This window comes from Podarcis pityusensis, assembly GCF_964106645.2.
Source record: "Podarcis pityusensis genome assembly, chromosome: 2".
Classification (NCBI taxonomy): Eukaryota; Metazoa; Chordata; class Lepidosauria; order Squamata; family Lacertidae; genus Podarcis; species Podarcis pityusensis.
In genome coordinates, this window is record NC_138029.1 from 62,215,067 (window position 1) to 62,241,281 (window position 26,215).

Below are 26,215 nucleotides of genomic sequence, written 5' to 3' on the forward strand. Positions count from 1 at the left end.
CCACATTCTGGGTTATGGGATTGAGTTCTCTTAAGAGTATTACAAAATTTTGAGAGAGTGATGGAATGTTGGAGACTGGCTTTTATAAATAAAGGTTGTAGAAAAGAATCAGAAAATCCAGTCAAGAACATTTTGCAGTCAATAGTCTCTTTAATTGCATAGCGTTTGGTTGTACAATAGTTAAATATAAACATACTGAGCTCACACAACAGCCAATAGCTTACTATGGTTAAACAATACTATTCAAGAACATGAAGATAATTTGGCTCAAGTAAACTGGTATTTTGTCAAAAGGAAATTTTCAGCAAAACACAACTAAATCTGAATGATGTTTAAGAAACTTTAATTCACAATAGTGCAGAAGTTGTAAAGTGTAGATAGATGAAAGGATCTGTGGAAATACAGATACAATCCCATAACAGTAAATAGGAAAGGTTAATACAATAGGAAAGAGAATTCCAGTTAAAAATACAAAGCACAAACAGTAAAAGAACTTGTACACAATTAGTAAAATCAGCCCACTACTACAGGCAACCAACATACTAAAAATAACTTAAATGCTATACATTTGTGTATATATAAATACTTTGTATTTAGAACTAAGGCAGCACTCCTATGCATATATACCAAGGAATAAATCCTACTGATTTCAGAGGGACTTACTTCTGAGTAAACATGTATGGATTCAGGCTGCATGTATAGTGTTGACTTATTCACAGTAACTCAAAAGTTATATACATATATTGCACAGTCATAGAAATAGAAAAACTGTTCATTAACCATTTGTAAACAATGCTTTTTCTTCCTTTCTTTGGCAATTTTATTATTTCAGCGATGTGGCAAGAGCACTTAGGTGCAAGGCAAGTAACAAATATTTAAAGGCACATTAAAGATCACATTAAAAAATAACAAAACATTCCCAAATACTTTCCAGTTAGCAACAGATCCATTGTACTGGTTTGTGGTTTCCACAGCCCCAAACCCCACTGAAGTAAACAGAATTATGTTTACTTTGCTTTGTAGAATCAGCATCATCAAAACAGTCTGCTAAAGTCTCACTGACAGAAATTCAATTTTGGATTATGGGTAACAAATATTCTACTGTGCAATGCTTATTCCACAGTCACAGATTTTGCCAAATTCCTCGGAAAATCCACCTGGGGAAAAGAAAAGAAAATTATCCTCAATTCAATTTATAGGAGGCTTTTTCATTTAAGAAATTCATGTGCATCACTCAGTAAAACAGACTAAAAATAATAATCACCATACTAGCTGTATTCCTCCACAAATTCTGAGAATGTATATGGAAATACAACCACAGATAGCTGCATCCTTTCCCAGCTGGCTTTGCCTGACCACTTTCCCTTGACCACTTATCCCTTCTGTATTCTCTCTACTGCCGTATTTGAACCATAACCCTGGGTCTCTGCTTCTTTCCCTACTTTCCTTCTGACCTTTCCAGCTATGGATCGTCCCTATAGATAATCTAGCAAAATTATCATCAAAATGTGAGAAAATGTATGAAAACTGAGAGAGATTACATTGAAACTGTGTAGTGTAATTGATCGTGTACACTGTCAACCTGTGATTTAAAAGCAAATATGCCCCAGTTGTAAACTCCCAAGGCACGAAAAAAAATTAAAACAAATGTTAGAGAAACAATAGAAGGTTAAAAAACAAGCCAGCAACAGCAATTAAAACAGATTATGCATTATGCATAAAATGAAAGTATTCACTGGCAATGGAGTTTTGGCACCAGACAATCCTTGGGTATGGCATCCCACGGTCAGAACAACAAAACTGACGGGACCCTTTCTTCATTTAGCATCCACCTAAACTCTGAAGGTGGAGCACCTTTGTATCCTATCAGTGACTGACATCACTGTTGTGTAGCAGCAGCAGCTCACTCAGGGGGCAGAGCCAGAATGCTTGCTTCCCAGCTGCTGAGTTGCTCACTGCCACTCATTGATAGGGGTGGGGCAAGGCAAAGGGGAGGTTGACATGTCGCACAGGCATCTGCTGCAAACCGCTCCTTATAGCTTGGATCATGGGAATGTGCATGTCAAGAAAAATGGCATGCGCTCCAAAACTATTTTTGTAATTGTGTAAACTTGTTTTCTACGCTTTTAATATTTGGAGCTTATGTTGCAGGGTAAAAGTAAATTAAATTCGATTTGCACTGAATTTCCATCTTAAGAGAGCACAACTAGGTCTTTGTTTAAATTCTATGTAATCATTCTTGTTTCAAGTCTGAAGAAACAGGGGAAGTGTCCAAGTGTGTTTGTATAAGTGCTTTAATTGGAGTGCCTAAATATAGAAGTAACTTACATCATATCCTCTGAGAACAGCCAGGTGGAATGAAAGCAGCTGTAGAGGGATAACACTCAAAACTCCTTGCAGGCAATCAACGGTCTGTGGAAGCTCAATAGTTTTGTAAGCAAATTTTGAGCTCTCTGTGTCTTCTCTAGAACACAATATAACAGGGCGGCCCTGCAAAGCAAGAAATCAAAGTTGATTCAAGGTTACATTTTCATTTCATCTACCATATTTTGCGCCCCATAGGACGCACCGGCCCATAGGACGCACCTAGTTTTTTTGGGGGGGGGGATAAAGAAAAAAAAATTATTTCCCCCCCAGGTGTGGGGCTGGAAGAACCAGGTCGGGGAACAGTGGGAAGGCGCGCTCCGCCTCCCCGCTGTCCCCCAAGCTTGTGGGGCTGGCGATGGGGAGAAGTGCGCTGAGCCTGGGACTGCAGGCACCTCTGCACAGCCATCGGGAGCCGGGCGGGACTTCGCGCCCGGCTCCCGATGGCCGCGCAGAGCTGCGCTGAGCCCGGGACTGCAGACAGCTCTGCGTGGCCATCGGAGCCGGTCTCCCGAGGGTTGCGCAGAGCTCCCTGAAGCCTGCATTCGCCCCATAGGACGCACACACATTTCCCCTTCATTTTTGGAGGGGAAAAAGTGCGTCCTATAGGGCGAAAAATACGGTATATTTTGCTGCGCATTTCAGACATTTTGCCAACATGCAGCAATTAATGTCAACTGAGCTAAATTTTAAGTTGAAAGCCATTTTGCATATCTCTGTAAACCACGGTGGTATATATTTTATAATACAACGGTATTTAAATATTTTTATAAATTAAATAAACAAATTTCATAAAAAATACTGAAGTCTTTCACAATAATTATATATACACAATAAAAACCATGTAAGAACTAACATCGCAGAACACCTGCTAACTATTACCCACTCTGTGTATTTTAATTGTTATGCCTTGAAGCTTATGCAGACAAGTTAGTATGGAAGACAAGTGCCAAACCTCTACTGGAAAAAACATTCCATAGGTTTATTGATGATGTAACATTTCCAAACCCATGGGAAATGTTACATCATCAATACTAAAATACTAAATAAATAAATAAAAGGCCTTGGGAAAATTGAAATGTGTGCAAACCAATCCAAATGTTAATCAAATCAAACCAAATGTTATGTACAACCTAAGAACATGAAATGTATTTTCCTAGTTCCAGCATAATATGCTTGCAGCAGTGTCTTCTGAGCACATGCTTCCCTAGGCTGAAAATGTCCAGAGGAGCAACAGCTGCTGAGAGACAGTTTCCACCTCATCTTATATCCAAAACTTTGTTCACTATAGTTCTAATGGCCAATTAAAGATACCTAATGTAGTGGTTATGGGATGTGAGTGGCGCTGTGGTCTAAACCACTGAGCCTCTTGGGCTTGCCAATCAGAAGGTCGGCAGCTTGAATCCCCGTGACGGGGTGAGCTCCCATTGTTCAGTCCCAGTTCCTGCCAACCCAGCAGTTTGAAAGCACGTCAAAGTCCAAGTAGGTAAATAGGTACCGCTTCGGTGGGAAGGTAAACGGCGTTTCCATGCGCTGCTCTGGTTTCGCCAGAAGCGGCTTAGTCATGCTGGCCACATGACCCGGAAAGCTGTCTGCGGACAAACGCTGCCTCCCTCGGCCTGTAAAGCGAGATGAGCGCCGCAACCCCAGAGTCGCCTGCGACTGGACTTAACTGTCAGGGATCCTTTACCTTTTTTATGTAGTGGTTATCGCTGTATCAGTTGACAGCAATTCCATAATTTGTGAATAGTGTGAAGACTGGTTGCTTTTGTCTGTCCTTAATCTCTACACCCAATCTATTTCATTAAATGATTCCAAGTTCTAGAGTTACTGAGATAAGGGGGGAAAGGAAATCTCTTTCCATGTCCTCCAAACCATACATATAGAATCATGGAGTTGGAAGGGACCCCAAGGGTCATATTGTCCAGTCCCCTGCAATGCAGGAATCTCAGCTAAAGCATCCATGACAGATAAAGTTTATTGTGAATGGGAAGGCTCCATCCCTATGGCTATTTTGGTTGCCCTTTCTGACCTCACAGTTCTACTTTCTCTTGCCTATGACTACCCTTCATAATGATAATCTTGCAGGAAATGCACAAGCGATCTAGTCCTAAAAGTGACATGCTTACTAGGCAATTTACCTGGCGAGCAGTGACCTGCTGTAGAGCATTCTGGCACTTTGTGAAACAGGGATCTTTCATAATGATCATGATAACTGGCATCTGCTTATCTATAAGAGCCAAGGGCCCATGCTTCAATTCCCCAGCCAGAATGCCTTCAGAGTGCATATATGTAATCTCCTTGATTTTCTGCAAAGCAAATGGAACAAGATCACAACCAAAGCACTGGGATAATAAAAAAGCATTTATTACGTTCAAAAATAATTAAGTGCAAGTAGGCAAAACTGACAGATGTTGGAATCCAAAAGACACTTTCATTGTGCCCAAAGTCCCACAGGCAACATTTCACAAGTTATGTGGTTCTTTGGATCCTGACCTATGTACACGTATGGTTCCCATGCCCATATGCAAAACAGGAAGATCAGAGATGCCTCAAATCTAAGATCATAAACGCCACCTTCATTCAGTTCAAAGTATGTTTGAGGTTTCCTGCACACAAGTCTTGATTTAATTAACGGAAGCTGCAAGGCAGCAATAGCTGATGTACTGAGCTCAAAATGAGAAAAAAGTGAAACATCTACACCTCTTTGTTCAGCAACACAGCTCTTAAGAGTTTTTTGAAACAAAACCCATCAGATACGCAATCCCCCGCCCCCTGAAAAGAAGACATTTTAATCGGTTGGATCCAGACTTTGCCTTCCATGGGAGGAAGGACTCTTTCTGTCCATGGAAGGCTTTATATATGCAATAACCTAATGTATGCAAAAATGTTTTACTTACAGATGTAACCATATTTAATTATGTACTTATTTAACATATTCCTAAATTGCCCATCTGCTGATCTTGGGTTGGGGTAAAATACAGGCAAGTATTCCAGGTAAAACAATATAAACAAACAACATCCAACCATGCCAAACAAAGAACAGGAAAAATGTCACAAATAAAACTGAGATTATGAATTCATACCAATGCACCTTCCAAGCAAGTGGCATAGTTGTAGCCACGACCCATAACCAAAAGTGATCGCTGTTTATATAGTTCAAGTGCCAGATCATGTATCTTCTCATCCAAGGACAGTACTTCCTTGATCATCTCTGCCAACAGGTTAAAACCAATAATTATTTACGGTATTACAGAGCCAACCATTTCAAAAGTAGTAAAACAGAAGTTGTGGCCAGGATTGCATGAATTCAGATTAATCAACTTTAATTTTATTTACTAGCAAAGCACAGTGTTTTGCTCCTTAAAAAAAAAAAAAAGATACACAGGGCCATTTTGAATAAAGATATGGAAAATTATTTTCAGTCAGTCCCTATGCTGAACACTCAGTAGCTTTTAAACACATCTGCGAATACAGAGGATGATTTAAAAATCAATTTGGGGATTGATTTGAGACATTAAACAAGAGGCTATTCCATTTTATCTCTAAACTGTTTTCTCAATTGTTATTTTTTCCCTGAAGGTTCTGAACTCAATACAGTACAAACTGGAGCTATGACAGTAAAATATGAGCACCTCAAAATATAAAGTTGGATTAAAAATGGTTAACTTAATTTTTTAAAAATAAAAGCTATGGATATTCCTTACTCACATAATAATTTGAAAAACGTTCTACATATCCCGTTTGAAATGGCCCACATATTCTTGAATTTTAGCATTCCCATATATCTATATATCTATATATCATTTGAACGGTAAAAACATGCATACCAGGTAATGACTTCAGACCGCTTATGATTTCTTGTCTTCTGTTTTGCAAGGAAATTCTGTCTTCTGACATCATCAGACCAAACATTACAAGAGAGATGAACTGGCTGGTATATGCCTGAAGATTTTTAAAAAGACATTAATTTGGCTTGCTTCATGTTTGCTACCTAAACTACCTGCCTCAGCAAAATAATTTCTTACATTACGATGGAGTGGGAAGGGCTACAGGTCAGTGGCAGATCACATGTTTTACACTGAAGATGCCAGGTTCAATTCCTGACATCTCTAAGTAGAGCTGCAAAATACTCTGCCTGAAACCCTGGAGAACCACTTCCAATCAGTGCTGACAATACTGAGATAGATGAACCCATCAGTGGTCTGACATGGCAGCATCCTACAGTGTCATAAAACATGGTGCTCTAGCACCATGCAAGGCTATTATTCCGGCAATCTATGCAGAAATGTCTAGGCCTATGATTTGGTCAAAGAAAAAAACCTACCAGTGACTACATATCAGTTACCTTTGTGCTTGCCACCCCAATCTCAGGCCCAGCATTGATATGCACACCACAGTCTGTGTCCCTGGATATTGAGCTTCCAACAGTATTTGTAATTCCAACTGTCAAAGCTCGGCGATCCTTACAGTACCGCAAAGCCATCAATGTATCAGCAGTTTCCCCTTCAATAAAAGAACATATTGACATTTATGCTTAATTCAGAATTGCAGCAGAATTATTAACCTATCATATAAAGTCAGAAGAGATTGACTTGAAAAGGTTGTATAGCTAGAAATGTATAACCCATTCATAGAAGAACCTGGTGGACTGGCATTTCCATACTGTTTCACCCCTTCTGAGCTTGTGATATTGACACAACTTGTAGTTTCTTGGTTCAGAATACGAAGCAATGTTTTAAATACAAGCTGAGCACTATGATCCCCAGGCTCTCCTCCAGCTTGCTTTTTAAGAACTTCTCCCGCCCATCCACCCAGCTGCTGGTGCACTGTTGAAAGCCAGAGGAAAATCCCTCCTACACCAGGAATCTAAGCTCTGGAGCCATAGGAAAGATAGTGCAGTGTAGTAAACTGGAATGTCATACTAGGAAGACTGAAATTAAAATCCCCACCCTGAGTGACTTTGGAACAGTCACTGTCAGTCTGCCTAACACACCCTACATCACCTTTTGAGGATAAATTTGGGCTGGGGGCAGAACAGTGTACACCAAGCTGAGCTACTTGGAGGAAAAGAGGGTTTTAAAAAAATGTATCAATAGCCATTTGGATTAATTGTCCAAATCAAATGCACCAGATCAGACGATAGAATGAGAATGTACTTTAGTCCTCCTTGACCCTTTCAGACTGGTTCATGGTACCTTTAGGTTTCATCAACAAAATTTTGCAGATCACATGCTTAAATTGCAACAAAAAGACTTATAGAACCTCAAAGGAAATGAACACATTCTCATTTCGCATAAGCCCTTGTGGACCAGAGTCCACTTCATCAGATGCATAATTATCTTAAATTGGCAGGAAGATAAATGGCAGGAAATTGTAAAAAGAGGAGTCAAACAGCAAGGAAATGAAGACACACAGACTGTGAAAATTCAATTCAATCTTAAATTATCACCGTTATTATTCACAGCAACAGTAATTGGTGATCCAAGCAATTGCTAACTGGCACCTGTAGCGAACTGAAAACCATTATCCTTATTCATGCCCAGATTTACTATATTAAAACGAAGCTTCATTATTAGGTCTAATTTAGCTATTTCATACTTATGTTGTGCCCATCTTGACAGAAGAGCCTTGAAGTTTACACGTCAACCTTTGTTCCTCTGTCTTGAAAACACTCGTACCAATTTACATGTTCTCCCTTTGACCTCAACCTGAGTGTTGCCTGACAGAAAATGTGCATCCTTTAGGACAACTTTGTTCTAATTAGGTTGATGAGATACTTAAAATGTAAACTTAAATAAAAAGAATGGAGTAATTGGGAGTGACTAATGTTTGCTTATACTGTATCTTCTATTTCCTGGAATATTATCATTGTGTAAGCCCCATTGTCCATTGTTAGCAGCAACAAAAAGAAAAACACCACAGCAAAAATAGCACAGGGACAAAAAGAGGCAAACCTGAAGTTAGTGCCAAATGAAAACTCACTGGACTGAGAAAGCCTAATACATTTTGATAGTGTTTTTCTTCCTCAGAAGCAGTATTCCTCTCTGGTGGGAAACCTGCGACCCTCCAGATGTTGTGGGACTACTATTCTCACCAGCCCCAGCCAGTATGGCCAATGGGGCAACCCAATCAGATGGGCAGGGTACAAATAAATTTATTATTATTATTATTATTATTATTATTATTATTATTTAGCAACAATGGGAGGGCTACACATTCCCCACCTCTGCTCTATGCTCTCCTGCTACACCACAAAAGAAGCATTTAAGATTCCTCTCTCTATTTGGCACCAGTTCTTTTGCCTCTCACTGTTAAGAGATAACTTGAGGTATAGTGTCACTCTGCTGCCAAGTAGTTCTTTAGTTAATAAAGGAGGGTTCTGGCCTAACTTATCTACACTGTTATCTAATTGCCTCACCAGATACACTCTGCTTATTACATCCTTTACAAACTCCGAAAAGCCTGCTTTTTCCTTTGCAGTACATGATCAACAGAGAAGAAATCTTACAGCCTTGACATAGGAATGCTATTTCCCTTTTAACACATAAAGCAAATTAGAGTAGTCATAGAATGTTATTTTATATTTCTACTGTGATATGCTTGTAGCAGTTGACATACAAAGCTCAGCTAGTAAAAAGCATTCAAAAATGTAGCCAGGAATCTATCACCTAGGTATGGAGAAAGGGACTGGGACATAGACTCAGGATGAAATCAGGTATGCCTGATCTCACTTGAGAGTGTAAAAAACCTATTCCAGACTGGCTCTGAAGCTGTCACCAGCTCATGATAGATCTGAAAACCAAATAAAAAGCTTTGCCAAGATTAACATACAGCATAGATTAAAGCTCACCGGACTGACTGATGAAAAAGCACACATCGTCTCTAAAGACAGGGGTATTCCGATCCAGAAAATCACTGGCAAGTTCCACCATCACAGGTAACTCAGTTAGTTCCTCCAAAACTTGACGGGTCTGTAACCAACATAAAGATAGTAGAGCATTTCTTTTGCAGAAATAAACTATATTTGCCGAGATCACAAGTGAGGAGAGTGCTGTTGTGTTTACATCCCACTTGTGGTAAATGCTGACCACTGTAAGAAAAGGATGCTGGATTAGATGAGCTTTTGATCCAATCCAGCAACTCTTCTTATTTTTGTAGGGTATGTTAGATAATGGATGGTTATTTTTTATTTTATTTTATTTATGCATTTATTTATTTATTTATATTTATTTATTTATTTAAAGATATGGTGAGCATCTTTGGTGGCATGCTTCTGTCAGCAATTAAAGGCATTCTTTCTTACCAAGGCATCTACTGAACACTCTCTCTTTTTCTGCCATGTTAACCTGTCTATTATTTTTTAAAGTAGCAAGCAGGCAGTGGGGTAGAGCAGCAGAATGGGGGAGGGGGATAACTTCTTGCTCTTCCCTCCCAGAACCATCCCACCTCCCTGTGGGCTGAGGCAGGAGGGTCTACTCCAGTGCTGGATTTAAGGTCGTGTGGGCGGTTTCCCACAAGCCGAGGGAGCACAAAATAACAACAACAACAACATTTATCCAGGTAGCTACCGAGAAGATCCATTAAAAAAGCAACTGTACCAAAAGGAATAATTGTGAAAATAAGAAATAATTTGGGGGGGGGGGGGGAGAGGCGCCAAATTTTGTCCTCGCTCAGGGTGCCATATTATCAAAGCCCATCCCTGTCTAATCTATGAGGTCCATGTCAGTGCACTTCAGGCACTGTTTGAAGCTCACCAGGTCCCCAGGTCCCTTCAGCCTCTTTTCAGTCAGCTTCTCAGCCAGGACATCAGTTAAGCCTAGCCCGCAGCCCTACACCTCTCTCACACTGCACACCGCCAAGCATTTTCTCCCTGCTTGTCTTAGCTAGGATTCCACCCACCACTCTATCCGCTGTGTCTTCTTCCTGAGTAATGAGGAGTTCTGAGGCCTCAAGGCTGTCCCTCATCCCAGCTGTTTCTGGTATGCCTTATCAAGGCACTTAGCAAGGAGGGGAAGCGGTCTATGTTTGCCCACAGGCTCTTTACCCAGCCACCCTCTACCAGCAAGTCTTGTTGACTGGGGGCTGTATTCTATCTCTAACCAGGCAGGAAACACAGGGTACAGCAAGGCCACCCCTAAGTGTCTTTCACAGCTTCTGCCCTGGTATGCAGCAGCAACATGGGGAACACGAGGTCAGGTGAGCGCTGCACCCAACCTCACCAAACACAACTGGGTTTATTATGGTATATTTATGGAGGTCCAATGTATTTTTATTGAGCACCACTTTGTGAAAACTGATCAATAAACCTTTTATAAATAAAAGCAAAATAAGAATAGAAAAGTAAAATCCCTGTAGCCATACGTTTCCATTATCTTTCTTACATGTTCAAGAGTATACTGAACTTACAGCCACTGCAGCATGAAAACTGGTTCCGCAACCAATGATTATTAATCGTCTGCATCTTCTGATTTCTTTCAAATGGTCCTTCAAGCCACCTAAGAGAACTGTAGTTTCCATGAAACAGAAACAAGGCGATATCTTTAGTTCAGAGTAGGTTGCTTAAAAAAAAAAAAGAGTAGTGGCAATGTTGAGTGGAATTAAAAATTCCCCCATGTTACCTGTGTTGCTCTCAAAGTTCACCCTTCCTCTCATGGTATTGAAAACAGACTCCGGTTGTTCAAATATTTCCTTTTGCATGAAAGCACTGAAGTTCCCTGTTTTTATAAAACATGACTAGTTAAGTTTCAGACTGCCTTTCTTATTACTGTTCAAATGAGACTTGAATTTGCAGCAAGAGTAACCAAGCACAGAACAGCAATTTCAACAAAAGTCAAAACTGTTGCTAGCAAAAGATTGGGCAAAGAATGCAGAAGGGGTTATGGGAATTCACTTCGTTATAAATATTAAATTCTCCTAAACAATAAGTAAGCTTAATTAAAGATGAAGTTGTTCTGGTTTGGTGGCTAAAGGGCATTAGGGTGAGGCAGAGGGCTATGGATCAACTGCCTCCACGAACAAGACACCAGTGGAAATTGAATTTTCTGCCTATGTTTATTTACTGTTCAGTGCTCAGATGCTTTACATGTTTCGAACAACATCATACTAATATTCATTGTTTTTATTAACTGTTACACTTGATGCCTCAAATGCCTCAGCAGGACCAGTTTACAGCTCTGGGGAAACACCAGCTTCTAGAAATGATACTGAAGTATCATTATTGTCATTATTTTAAAACTGTCTTTCTTTTTTCCTCCCTGCCCATCTCTAGCACTGTTCCTATAGCTAAGGTTTGACTAGAAAGGCACCTGGTTTCTAATGGGTAAATGTTTCCTTCATATGCCCTTGGACCAGCAAGATTGTTCAGCTGCCCTTACCTTTCATGATTTGCTGCAGTTCCATCTGCAAAGTCTGTATGATCCGAGATGGGTCATCGCTAGCGCAACGTTCTAGCCGATGAATAGAAAGCTTCCCTTCAGCCACTGCTGCAATGTCATCGTCTTCTAGAAAGATTACTCTGTTGGTGTGTTCAATTATAGCGCTACAAACAAGAATGCAAAGTCAGCTAAGTTACAGAATCTCCATTTAAATTTGTTCTATTTGCATGTGCAAAGTCTAAGAGTAAAAAGGAGCTTAGATTATGCACTCCCCACATCTTGGTCACAACTCAAAGATGGGAAAGTTGCAACACCAAATGAGCATTTGGTAGCCAAGTTCTAGAAAGGCTCTCACATTCAAAATGTCAGCTCCAGCCAGCATGGCCAATGCTAGAGATGACGGGAGGTGTATTCAAGAAGCAATGTCTGAAGGGTTACAGGTTAGCCATGCCTGGATTAGAAGCTGCAGCCAGCAGCAGCCTGTCCCACTGATTTACATTTCTCCATTGAATTTCAAGGGTAGGGTAAATAACTAAACTGATCCTGCTAACATAGATCACACATATTTTTCAGTTACCTTGCATCTGAAGCAAAGAAAAATTCAACCGCTTTATCTCCAACAGCATGAAGGCAGGTAGAACTATCTAGTCTTTTCATTCGTGTTTTGCATCGATTCTTTACATTTTCAATGTTGCCTGCCAATTAAAAAACACACACACACACAACTGTGAAGATTGATTCATTATATAGATCAAGTTGAAATACAGAATTACATGATTTTAAAACAGGTGTAGCAAGGTTCTTCCTCCCTCTTCCCCACAATCTGCCCCCTAAACATGGCCTGGGTTTCCACTCAATGCTTCAGAATAGATTTGGGGATGCTAATCCAAATATTTCACTGCCCTATATGTCTACCAGTGGGGTTTCTAGTAACATGAGCATTTCTCTGTGTGTTTAATGAACTCACTTCCTCAACAATTCTGTAACAAAAGCAAGACCTGTATGGTTATAATGCTTTAATAACTTACATGTTCTGTATAGGACAGGGATTTGTTCAGTGGAAAGCTTAGATTCACTTCGAACTCCAATAAGTAGTGGACTCCCCCTCCTGTCAAATAATGAAACAACAGGTAAATTAGTTATATAACTTTTATTAAGGATAAAGTGAATGTTTCAAACAAAAAATATCTACTAGAAACCTTTCCTGTGTGCTTGTCTATTAATATGGACCCCACCAAATGCAAAAAACCCTTCTACAAACTATCAAGTATAAAAAACCACAGAGCTTCACATATATCCTCAGCTTCTATTACATAGTAATGGACACTAAATACTTTTACTAACCTGGTAGCAATAGCTTCCCCTGGGTAGTGGATACTTTTGAAAACCAGTGCAAAAGCTCCTTCCTGGGAGGGGGGAAATTAAACATTAGTGGGGGAGGATGACATGGATGATAGTTACACACAGAGTAAGATCCTGTCTTATTATCTCTAATGACCCTTTGAGGAAAAAATGAATCTTTTGTCATTCGGCATCAAGGAATTGTCAGAAACAAAAGATTATCACAAAATGAGGAGGTAAAAAATGCACAAGTCAGCAATGCTAAACACACGTGTGGGACTAATCCCCATTAAATTTAGTCAGGTTAGAGTAAATAGAGAGGAGGAGGAAGAGGAAGAAGAAGAGGAGGAGGAGGAGTTTGGATTTGATATCCTGCTTTATCACTACCCGAAGGAGTCTCAAAGCGGCTAACATTCTCCTTTCCCTTCCTCCCCAACAACAAACACTCTGTGGGGTGAGTGGGGCTGAGAGACTTCAGAGAAGTGTGACTAGCCCAAGGTCACCCAGCAGCTGCATGTGGAGGAGCGGAGACGCGAACCTGGTTCCCCAGATTACGAATCTACCGCTCTTAACCACTACACCACACTGGCTCTCACACTGGAAGGAATGAACTGTCCCAAACAATGATGAAAGAAAATGTACCTTTACTCTACACATTCAGCTTTGGGATCTACGGTCCAAGGGCTATTAAACTAATAAGGAAGTTTAGAAATCTTTTAACTGGTGCAATAACTTTTCATCTGAGAACTACAGAGGAGGAAGACAAGAGATGGTAAATGGCAAGACTGTGCTCTGGTTATTGCTGTTTGATATTTCTGAAGGAAAAGAAAATCATTGTGCTCAGAAATACTACAGTTTCCTCTATTTCTTCTGGGTTTGCACCTCACTCTTAACCAGCAGGCACAGGGCAGGTATGTAACAAGATGGTATTTTTATTTAAAACGAAAGCAAAATAAAACATGGAATTGAAAGAATTCTTTAAAGTTTTCCCAACAGAACAAAACTGAGTAGTTATTTCCACATTTTAACTTCACACATGAAAAGTAGTTTCATATTGTCTTAAATATTATTTATTATAGGAAATAAAGAGAGAAAATTTCCCACTCACCAGCTGGTGAATGACTCTCTCAACCAAGACAGAAAAACTTATGTCTTCAGACTCCCGGTTGTCATACACATATTTGATCAGCTTTGGAATGGTTTCAGTATCTGTTTCAGATTCAAACTCGTAACCTTTGGTTTCCTGGAATGGGGGGGGGGGGTTTAAGAAAATGTTTAGATCTCTGTGTTACCATCAGGATTTTAAGACTACATACAACATAATCAAGTGTCATCTACGGTTTCAATCACAATTACCATCATTCCCATCACCTACCAAAATTCACATAGAGAAACTTCATTTAGACTGCAATCCTATAAACACTTGCCTGATCATAGGCCCCACTAAACTAGGTACAAATGGTTTCATTAAGCCAAGGTTTGGCTTAGTGCATCATGAGAACCAGGCCATAGAGCAAAAGCTAACCAGGCCACAGAGCTGAAATTGGCACACACACATTTTGGGACATCCAGTTGTTTTCAGCTTACCAAAAACTTCCTTAGGTCTTTGTAATTTGTAATGATCCCATTATGGATAACGACAAATTCTGAAAGAAATAGGAAAACACACAAAAAAGAGATGAACCAATCAATAACAGCTTAATTCAATCAAAGATTTAAAGTTGGAACCTTTTCTAAATAGCATTTTAAATCGGCAAAGTGCTTTACGTTATTTTCCTCTTTCAGTGACTGTGTTGGGCTGCTGTCACTAGATTTTTGGTAATGAAAACACAGTATGTTAAGGGGTTTTGTAGGAATTCCAATCTGATTTGTGAATGGAATCCTGGCATTCTAGCCTCAGCTGCTTCAGATTCCCTAATTTCATGAATCCTTGGAGTTGCACCTTTGCAAAACCACAACATTCCTTTGTGTAAGAAGAAAAAATATGTGACGTAATCACCAACCTTATCTAATATGCACAAACAATTCATTTCAGTCTACTGGTTTCCAAAGTTGTTTCTGGGAATTTCTACTCTGGTGCAACTACAGATTTTTTTAGAAGGTACCTACCGTTACTTTTATCTGATCGTTGTGGGTGACTGTTCACTGCATTTGGTGCTCCATGGGTTGCCCAGCGAGTGTGAGCAATACCAAAATGTGTCTCGAAGTCTGCCTTTAAGTCTAGACCATCTTGTTCTGTATACAAAATCAAACACATACACACACAAATCAATCCCAACCACTTTTAATTCAAATTATAGTCACAAAAATATGTAACTAACATAGTCTTAACTTTCTATTTAATTATAAAAGAGTGACAATTTGTAAATTCTAAACTGTGTGGAAAGTATTTGTTTCTATACTTTCAATAAACCACATGAAACTGGGCTGTCCATATTATATTGGCTGCATTTATTTCATCAGTACCAACAGAAGAGAGTTCTTTTTTAAAATGAATTAATTTTCTTGAAATTTGCACACAAAAATACAAAGATTAATATCAGCTACCTTTTCGTCAAGCCTAAAAAGCAAATCTAAATAAAAATACCCAACAGAACTAGAGGGGGGGGGGGAGATGAAGGGAGGAAAAAGAGGGAAAGAAAAAGAAAATAAAAAAGATAAGTTCCAGTTGTTAATATGTCAGCTATATAGGGAGAATTATTCAGCATAGCCACTCCAAGATAACACCCAGAAAATCCACCTTCTATAAACCAACATTATTATCTTCAATCCTTAAACCCTGATATCATTAAGTTCTCTTTCTTCTTCATGCATAAAATCTGTAAGAAGTTTCCAATCTTTAGTAAATGCGGGCAATATTTTTTCCCAGATTAAAAATGTCGATTTCACCATCTCAGCTAAATCCAGTAATTTTAACAACCATTCCTCCACTGTAGCTAATGATGAATTTTTCAAAGAGGGCCAGATTTGATGCATGAGGGCCGACCAGAGTTGTTGTTGAGCTTTTTTTTTAGGATTGATTGAAGTTACTGAGCTTTTCTTAGGATTTTACCCCAGGACATATGCAGTGGTACCTCGGGTTACAAACACCTCAGATTACAAACACTTTGGGTTACAGACTCCACTAACCCGGAAGTAGTACCTCCTCAGGTTAAGAACTTTACCTCAGGATGAGAACAGAAATCGCACACTGGCGGCAGCGGGAGGCCCCATTAGCTAAAGTAGTATCTCGGGTTAAGATCGGTTTCAGGTTAAAAACGGACCTCCAGAACGAATTAAGTTCATAACCCGAGATACCACTGTACTGCCACGGGGGCTGGATTAAATCGACCGGCAGGCCAGATTAGGCCCCCGAAATGGACTTCGGACATGCCTGCTAAACAAACCACCACAGTCCACAAAGAAGAGCAATTGATATGCTAGCTTAGAGGCAGGGAACTCCAGCCTGAGCCCTTGTGCTGGTTGTTAGTGGGGTTTGTGAGTTGAATCCCACCCTTTCTACTCACTTTGCAACTCCTCATCGAGAGCCTTCACTTTTCCTCTTTTCTTGACCAATTTAATGTACCTTTCCTTATCTTCATTATCATTCCCATCAATTGCAACACCTGAAATACAGAACACAACTTATCGTACAGTCTTAGTTAACACATACAATTGCTTACAAAGTCAGATGAATGTTTAGGCAACTGGTGTTGAGGTAAAACATTTGTATTGCTCATCGTACCTTAGACAAGCCCCAAATGACTTAAAAGCAGCAAAATTTCATGAGGGCACTGGGTGGAGGAATACCTCTACCTACTAAAATAAAATAAGCAGCCCAATGTAAGGATGTCTGGATTGTTCTGCCAAGCTCTAATTATCATTGATGGCTATATCTGCCTCTCATTGCCATTCAACTCCCACCTTAAAATCTTCTCCTTTATGTACTTGCCAGCTAAGATGTCATTTTATGCATCTGATGAACTAGAGTCCACAAAAGCTTATGCCATAATAAATTTATTAGCATTTAAAGTGCCACAAGACTCTTTTGTTTTTCTTACAGTACGAGACCAACTTGGCCACTGCTGTGGAAATTTTGCACAACAGGATTGTTCACATACCTGCAGAGTCATATCCCCTGTATTCTAGTCTCTGTAGCCCTTTTATGAGAGTTTCAAATATCTCCTTCCTGGTCCGAGGCACCCTGTAGTTCAGATATGCAAATATTCCTGTTGGGTATTGAAAAGAAGAATGATAAGCTGGTACTTTAATATGTTTACACAACATACTCAGAAGCACATATAAAGTCTTATAAACTCAAAGTGCTACATTTTACAACAAATCCTACAAGGCTTAATCCTGTCACTATAAAGGTTTGGGAGTTTGTCTTGTTACTCAGATGAAGTTTGTTACGTAGTTAAGCAACCACCTTTAGAATGAGGCAACCCAATCCAATAATTCATAAAGTGTTGCACAATTTTAGTCAGTATCAAAGATTTAATTTATTTGAGTGAGATTCCCAGGTTAGGACACCAATTGACAGGTTGCTTTATGACTGGCACACTTGTCAACTAACTGATCAAATTACTGTCAACTGACCAATAAATTAACCTACTATTTGATCATGGTCAAATATTTCATGCTGTCAAGAACACTAACTGAGGTGGAAACTTACTGCATATTACAGTGTATTGTCATTTGTTACCATGGCCAGGGAACAGTTTCATGCTTAACAGTTAAACTAATTTGTTTTTGTAATTAGCATCATATTAAACAGATTGATGCTTAACAGACAATCCCAGTCCTCAAATAAGCCATGCTGGAGAGGGTTTGGATGAGGTGCCCACCTACTCAAACAGTGGGTAGGTAGAAGAAACCGCCAACAGCACCCTACTGCCAATAGCCAGCAACATTTTGGGGGCAGATGGGGGACAAAGCTGGATACTTTTTTGCTGCTCTTTGCTACTCCGGATTGGTAGGTGCTGTAACTAAAAGCCAATTTCCCTTCCCTACAGCATTCCCTTAAGCCACAGCTTTGTACCTTTTTTCTTGGCCAAATAAAATTAATGCTTTACAAACAGTTGGCAATTATTTGACAATATCTGACCAGTCAGTTGACGAAATAATTTCAACTGGTCTGAATTCCCAGCCCTAATTTATTCAAACATCCCTTCAGAATGTGAGATGTATTAGTTACGCTGATCTTTTCCCACTTTTCTTTTCCATTTTTATTCTTCATCCCTGGTATGCAATCTTTCCAATGTTGGTACTCCTTTGGAGATATCCCCCCCCCTTTTTGGTACTGTACATAAAATGAAATTATAAATAAACAAATGAGTATAAATGAGAAACTGTGTATCATTTAGTATCCACATCTGAAGCTACACAGGTCATGTCAAATATGTATTATCTGACACCAAGAAGGATTTGTACTTTTGGAGCAAAAGTTAGTCAGCAATTTCCCACCTATGAAAAGAAGATGTGCAAAGCGGATATTTTTACAACAGACCTGAAAAGGAAAACTTTTTAGAATATAACTGGGATTTCACATAACAGCCCCCAGCCCAGTGTATTGAAGACTTGTGTTTTTGTTTGGTTTTCTGTTAAAACATATCGGTTATAACTCTTGCCTGCAAATAGTAACATTAAAAAGTTGCCCCGAGGCAGCAAGAAAGTCTGTTAAATTTATGGCTATTAACATTTTTTCCATGTGCTCAGCTCAAATTCTCTGCTACTTTTCCAGAGAAGTGTTTTAAACATTTCTGCATATCCTCATTTTTTAAAAAAGAAATGACCCTTTTGCTGCTTTCTGAACCACTGCTTTACAACATGTATTTTTCAAGACCTGTCAGATTTCCTGCATTAAGGCATCATGTCTTTATGTGTATTATCACTTCAGGGAAGGCCTCTTTTGAGGGATCTGTCCACAATGCAGCCAGTGTCCTGTGTTTGGTAAAGGTTCCTTGTTTATACAGAACTCTAGCACTGCTACTATTCATGCATACCAGGAGACTCAGAAGCCACTAGAGACTTCACTGAAAATGATAGCAGAGCCTGGGCTGCCAAGGAATATATTATAGATTCTTTGGGTCATGGGAAAGAAATTTTCCTTTCAAGCACACACATTCTATTGTGCCTTCTATTAACTTATTAACTGCTCACTTTCACACACAAGGAGGCCAAAAATTCCCAGCACAGAGTCAATACCATTAAATGTCAATGGGTTTGCATGCTCTTAACTCCATGCTAGACTGTAGCCAAACCCTCTACTGCTTGTTAAACTCATTCCCCTTCTCACATACTTCCTTCCACAAACAGATTGTCCTCTCTCTTTTGATTAGGTTTATGTGCTGCTCAGTTGGACACTGTGAGGGCATTAGGAGCTGTTTAGAAATAGCCTATATTTTGGAGCAAGTCAGTATGAATTTGGTAGTGATCAGGCAGGAACCTGAAATGAATTATTCGTGGGATTGAGTGTAGGTATGTTTGAACACTTTTAAGGATTGTATGAAATGTATGATTGTATGCTTGTATATTTGTAATACAAATTTTAAATTTAATGAATTATTTTTTTTAAAAAAAAGGCAGGAACCTGAACTTCAGTAGCTGATACAGAGTTTTTAGAGAGGCAAAAAATAAGTACAGTGGTACCTCGGGTTACATACGCTTCAGGTTACAGACTCCGCTAACCCAGAAATAATACCTCGGGTTAAGAACTTTGCTTCAGGATGAGAACAGAAATCTTGCTCCGGCAGCGCGGCAGCAGCAGGAGGCCCCATTAGCTAAAGTGGTGCTTCAGGTTAAGAACAGTTTCAGGTTAAGTACGGACCTCCGGAACGAATTAAGTACTTAACCCGAGGTACCACTGTATTTGCCTTTTAAAAAATAAGTATTGCTACAATGTGTCACAAACATTACATAATATGAACCAGACCTCTTCCTTTCCTGAAACTGAAGAATCTGTTGTTGTTCCATCATAATTATTTTTAAAATAAAACAAAACGTAAGTTCGTTTTTGGCCTGAGCTTCTAGCACAAATTGCAAATACAGTTTTAAGTTTCATTTATTGCTAATGCCATTACCTTTTATGAGTGGCAGAATTAGCAAAGGGGGGGAGCTTGAAACTGAGTGATTATTTTTTCAAGTATACGTTGGTGATAGCAAAAACAGTGATGTGTCTTGCAGCAACTTGGAGACAAACAAAACGTGGCACAAGCTTATGTGGACAGAGCTATAGAAAACAACCACAGACTGAACCATGTTTTGAGTTTTACTGAGTTTTATTGAGTTGTACAATAAACCTGTTATTGTTAACTAGACCATTTCCCTTTTGACCTCATTATCCTCACTTATTTTCTTCTTAGACCCTACTTCCCAGCCAAAGCTCCTAAAAGCACAGCTTCATGTTACAGCCTTCAGCATGCTGTTGTCTTTATCATGCAGGAGATAACAGATGACATTAAGTACTCCTACTTACAGCTGACTTAATCATTTGGTTTGATTGAAAAAAAACTGAAAAGAATCGGGTTGCTTTTAAAGGATCGCACAGAAGGAATTCTGTACAGGAAAAGACTCAAGTTACAAAGGCGGGTGAGGGAAAGAGCCTTCATGCTTTGTGCTGGCACTTAAAAAACTGAAGTACAAGCAAAATAAAATAAAATAAAAATTCCTTCCAGTAGCACCTTTGAGACCACCTAAGTTAGTTACTGGTATGAGCTTTCATGTGCATGCACACTTCTTCAAGCACAGAGTCAGCTAGAAGTTGCACAAGCTCATCTTTGTTTAAAACGGCTCCCTTTATCTCTCATCAAGGCTTTGAAATTCTTGCTTCCTCTTTGAGGAATGCAACTGGTGGGTAAAGAAAGGGTCATTGAGAGTTTTCCAGTGGGGAAATTCCTCAAGAAACGTCAGTACTTGTAAGTTTACCAGGATCAAGATAGGGGTGTCTCATAGTTTGAGACTAATGAGTCAACACTCCACTCCTTCAGCTTTTAAATATGTACTGCCTTAGAGCATTATAGACCTACCACTTATCTTCTACACTGGGAACGGTATTCTGCAGCAGTAATTCTATTTGATTAGGCTCCCACTCTAGCTACTTTGTATCTCTGTGGTTCACAGAAAATAGTCCATCTTCAAGTGTACTGATGTCTTCCTGCCATTCTATAATCTCAGAACTGCAGTTTTGTATTAGTAAAGGTAAAGGGACCCCTGACCATTAGGTCCAGTCGTGGCCGACCCTGGGGTTGCAGCGCTCATCTCGCTTTATTGGCCGAGGGAGCCGGTGTACAGCTTCCGGGTCATGTGGCCAGCATGACTAAGCCACTTCTGGCAAACCAGAGCAGCGCACGGAAACGCTGTTTACCTTCCCGCCAGAGCAGTACCTATTTATCTACTTGCACTTTGATGTGCTTTCGAACTGCTAGGTTGGCAGCAGCAGGGACTGAGCAACAGGAGCTCACCCCGTTGCGGGGATTCAAACCGCCGACCTTCTGATCGGCAAGTCCTAGGCTTTGTGGTTTAACCCACAGTGCCACCCGCGTCCCTTCCAGTTTTGTATTATCATGGAGTTAATTTGACAAACTGATTAGTCTCCAATACTTCAGTTGCAGCTGTGCACCATTTCCAGGCATGTTACTGAACCCTAAACTTTAATCCAGTTAAATAGCTTTTTAAAAGTCGTTACTCACATTCTCTTGACAGTCATTAGTATTACTGCTACAGAGAACCCTCATGTTCAGAGGCAGTACCTTCAGAACAGAGATGAGAAACCCATAGCGCTCCAGATGATATTGAAGCCCACTCCCATGTTTCCTAATTACTGGTCCTGCTAGCAAAAGTTGGAGTCCCACACCTGGACATTCGTAGGTTTCTCATATCTGCTTGGATTTCAGATGCTGGCGGGCAAGCCAAAGGGGTAGGCTGCTGTCTTCAACTCCCATTTGAAAACTTCACAGAAACGTCTTCCAAGATCAGGCTTCAACAACCTGGTGCCCTCCACATGTTTTGGACTACTATCCTTATCAGCCCCAGCCAGCATGGCAAAAGGTTGGCTAAAGTAAGCCTTGAAAGAACCACCTGTAAAAACGCTGGCTTAGGAAATCTGCAGGTAAGTCTTTAAAAAGGGATCCACAGTCAGATTTTTTTCTCATTTCCCCTTTATTTCATGGAGCTCATGTTTAAGTCTTCCATAAGAGATTGTCACAAAATTCCACCATGTCCAATCTGGCTTGGTACTAAAAGAGCTTCTGTGAATGGTTACAATGGCTAAAATGTTTTGATTTGAAAGACAGTTAAATTGATATTTTAATCTACTCCTAGATGATACCTGATGGGTGCTTATTTTCTCTGTTTAAAATTCTATTTTACCTTTCTGATTATTATTTTTGGGGGGGGAGGGGTTATTGGGTTGTCCTTGTTTTTGTTTTTATTATGTATTTTGTGTTTTTTATATTGTGATTTTATCCCGTGAACTGCCCTGAGACCTGTGGGTATAGGGCAGTATATGAATTCAATAAATAATAATAATAAATAATATACAATGGAAGAAGCAACATCGCCAAAAGCAAGCAAGCTACAGCTGTGTTCTCAGGACTGAACAAGGTTGTCAACCTCTGTTAAAAGTTTTTAAAATATATGGAATTTTAATGTATTATGTTTTGAATTTTTCTTTTGAAAAATAATTATGCTTTTAAAACTTCTTATATAACCGTGCTTGTTTCGCCAAGAGTATTTTAAAGGAGTTTCAGCTACGAGCAGGAATCTTTCACTCCCCACTTCCAGTGACATTTTTGGAACAGTGTTCTTATTTACATATTCATTTTGCATCACCAAAATTGCCTGGTTGCTATGGCAGCAGTGAAGGGTGTTAGAAAGGCTGAGTGCACTGAAATCACATACTTGTTGTTACTTCACACTGAGTCAGCGATACCACTCCTTAGTTAAAACTTAGTTGAACAGTGCAATATCCCTGTTTCCTGCTCTACAATCACAGATGTGTTGCTTTTAGTATTTAGTATTATTTCAATTTCTGGTTACAAAATCTTGAATTGTTAACCACAGGTAATATGGGTCATTCCTGATAAGATCTTCTTTAGCGCAGAAGGGTCACTTAATGAAATTCAGGTGGAACAGAATCTTCTTAAATTGATAAAATAAGGCACTTTTTGTCCACTTTTCAAAGAGAACACATTGCTTTGACTGCGACGGTAGGTGATTTCCTGTTCTGAATGTACAAATCTGAAGCAGGCCATTGGAATTAATAATGTCCAATCCAATTCTCAGACATAGGCTCGGGCATTTATTCCATACCTATTGATGTATTCCATTCCTTTTTACTTGACTTAACATATCTTCAGCATCCTTAGATTTTGTTTCTTTTAAGGGTAATTATCCTAAAGCAATTCTCATTTGCTCAGATGTTTAAGGAATTGCAGGCACAGATTTGGAGATCTGCTCATATATAGCCTTTCTGCATATGGCTAGGCCCTTTTATCAGGATTATGCTGCTATCACACCAACAGTTTAGCCATTTTCAGATGTTCAAAAGTGTATTCAATGAATGCGCATGATGGGGGGGCATAATGGTAGCAGGCTCCTCCTCCTCCCTCCCAGGCTAAATGAATACAAGAGACCATATGTGCAGAGGGCTCTGGTCTTGTAAACAGGGACCGTGTGCCACCACCGATGCACATACAATGAACATTCTTTTTAAAAACATTTGACTAAGGAAGGCTATTGTCTGAAAGGTGCAATTCCATGTTTCCTAGCACTGGTTGAACAGTGATGCACAAAAGTGACTTGTGCCCAAGCTGTACCGAGTCAGATGACCCATTTACCATGAATACAGGGCAATCCAGGAAGGGAAAGTTCCTGGCCATGTGATTTCATGAGCCTTTAAATGGCAATCCTTTGGTCTTTGCTTTGTGGCGCCCAGATCTCCCCACGTCTTTACTTACTTATTACAGGGGGGCATGAACTGAACATTTCAAATGTTGCTGTCTGCCAGTGTCCCATTGAAGCAAAGCCCTTAAAATACATTTTAACCATGTAGGAGAGGTCAGCATCTTCAACCAGAAAACCTCTTTTTATGACTTGTTCAGATTTTCTTCCAAGTAGGAAGGAGACGCTAACCGTTACTAATGCAAGGGAAACTATTGCTCAAAAACATTTGCACGAAAGGACATTAATGTCAATTAAAAATACATTTTGCAAGTCTTTCTGGAATTTCAGTTACTGTACCTGGAGCATTTAAAGGACCAAGATTGGGGGGAGGGGGGGAGAGAGAAAGTTCCTCTTGTCCCCCTTTGCTGAGAGAGCTAAGTTTAACAGCTCGGCTTTGCTCTCATAAAGAGCATGGGAGCGTTAAACTCCTCCATAAGCAAACAAACAAAACCTCCGGAGGAGGGAAGCCAGGGCAGAGCATACTGCTACTACGGTCGCCTTGCAGCTCAATGGCTACCCGGAGGAAGCAGAGGGCACAGCAATAAAAGCATCCGGATGGCAAGGGCGGGGGGGGGGGGGACTTGACTGGGAAAGGAAGCGCTAAGCATCTCTTTCTGGGGGAAGGCGAGGTCAGGTTTTCAGTTCATTCCCCTTTCTGATTCCCTAGAAAATAATACGGCTCTGCTTCCACAAAATCTACACAAGTCCCCCTCCCAGCAAAAATGGAAGGGCCCCTTTGTATGGTTAGAACAGCAGCAAGGCATGCCAAGTCTCCCTTTGCAAAGTCCCCCCCCCCCACCTCTCCGAGTGGATCTGCCCGCAGCCCTTTTCCATGATGCCTGGGCTCCCTCGCGCTCCGCATCTAGAAGCGCAACAAAGCAGCCTCCGGGACTCCCTCACTCACCGCACATGGCCGATGCTCGCTTGCCCGCCCGCGCTCGCGCAAGAAACCCTCCTTTCCTCTCGCCGTCTCCCGTCGGGTACCAGCAAAGCACGCCGCGTCGCTCCTCCGCCGGCCCCTTTTATAACGTGCCTTGGGCCAGCCCCCTCGGCGGGTTCATTGGCTGAACGCGCAAGAAGGGAGTTCAGCGCCGTGTGGGGGGCGGGGGGGGTCCCCGCTTCTGGCCGTCGCCCTCTCCTGTGGGGCCGAGCGCAGACGGGGCGAGAGGCGCAGGCGCGGACCCGCCTGGCTTGCAGCCGAGCTGGTGGCAGCCTCAGGGCACCGTCCACCGGCGTGGCGACTCCGCAGTGAGCCGAAGGCGCCCGGTAGCGATGGAGGGAGGCGGGCGTGCCTCTTACTCGCTGCTAGTGGGTTTCATAGACAACGCAGGTCTCTTCCGGGGTGTCTTCGTCTCACAACAACCACCCCGTAAGATACGTGAGGCTGAGAGAGAAGCATAGGAACATAGCTGTCAACTTTCCCCTTTTCTTGCGAGGAATCCTATTCGGAATAAGGGGATTTCCCTTAAAAAAACGGAAAACGTTGACAACTATGCATAGGAAGCTGAGCTCAGGCCTCATCGGTGCTCTTTATCACAGTCAGTCTTCTTGGGCCCATTTTGTTCTCTGGGTAGAACCCCAAGCTTTACGAAGCAAGGCCGAGTGCAAAAGACAAAGGATTAAGGAGCAGGGTTGATGTTCTGAGCACATTCTGTGCCTAGGGGTTTTGTTTGCAGTGCCAGAATGAACAGGGGACATAGTCCTTTCACACAACAGGCCACACCTGATGTGATTTCTTCATTTCAGCTGCCTAATTTAGGCATGAAAAAGTTGTTTGGTTGCTGCTGCTGTTAAACACTTGGGTTTCACCCAGAGATTTTACATCCTGATCAGCATTCTGCCTCCCCTGATTAGCCATGGTTCTGGATTTCAGTGACAGATTCAGTGACAGAACTGGATTTCCCAGTTCTGTCTGGAGAAGCCAAGAACTGATATTGAGGCTCCCTGCATGCAATATGGTCCATCATTTGTAGAGAGTAATATAGAAGGCGGGACGCGGGTGGCGCTGTGGGTTAAACCTCAGCGCCTAGACTTGCCGATCGCATGGTCGGCGGTTCGTACAGGCAGGGGTACCTTTAACTTTTTTTAAACTTTCCAGGTTTTAAATCTGGTGGTGGGGGTGGATGTAGCCAGAACTTAAAAATGGAAAGCAAAAATGGTCAACAAAAGGTTTAAAGACTCTCTCAAGGCAAATATTTAAAAAAGTGATT

The 26,215-nt window shown here is 40.7% G+C and overlaps 1 protein-coding gene across 1 annotated transcript; it reads right to left on the bottom strand.

Moving 5' to 3' along the window:
- Window positions 1-130: 130 nt before the first annotated feature.
- On the bottom strand, window positions 131-25,038 carry GFPT2 (glutamine-fructose-6-phosphate transaminase 2). The gene is made up of 19 exons (XM_080991386.1): window positions 24,910-25,038; window positions 17,183-17,290; window positions 16,589-16,687; window positions 15,192-15,317; window positions 14,670-14,728; window positions 14,191-14,325; window positions 13,086-13,147; window positions 12,770-12,849; window positions 12,319-12,436; window positions 11,742-11,905; window positions 10,986-11,081; window positions 10,774-10,871; window positions 9,218-9,338; window positions 6,713-6,870; window positions 6,195-6,309; window positions 5,451-5,578; window positions 4,506-4,673; window positions 2,329-2,490; window positions 131-1,157 (listed from the first exon to the last, which is right to left on the bottom strand). Exons 1-19 carry the CDS (start codon window positions 24,914-24,916, stop codon window positions 1,113-1,115), a joined length of 2,049 nt encoding a protein of 682 aa, XP_080847512.1. The 5' UTR covers window positions 24,917-25,038; the 3' UTR covers window positions 131-1,112.
- Window positions 25,039-26,215: the final 1,177 nt, after the last annotated feature.

Coding starts and splice junctions, on each gene's coding strand:
- GFPT2 (XM_080991386.1), bottom strand. Junction 12,437..12,769: donor CCCTGTCCTATACAGAACAT/GTAAGTTATTAA, acceptor TTTAATTGGCAG/GCAACATTGAAAATGTAAAG. Junction 1,158..2,328: donor CTGTTCTCAGAGGATATGAT/GTAAGTTACTTC, acceptor TCTTTTCCCCAG/GTGGATTTTCCGAGGAATTT.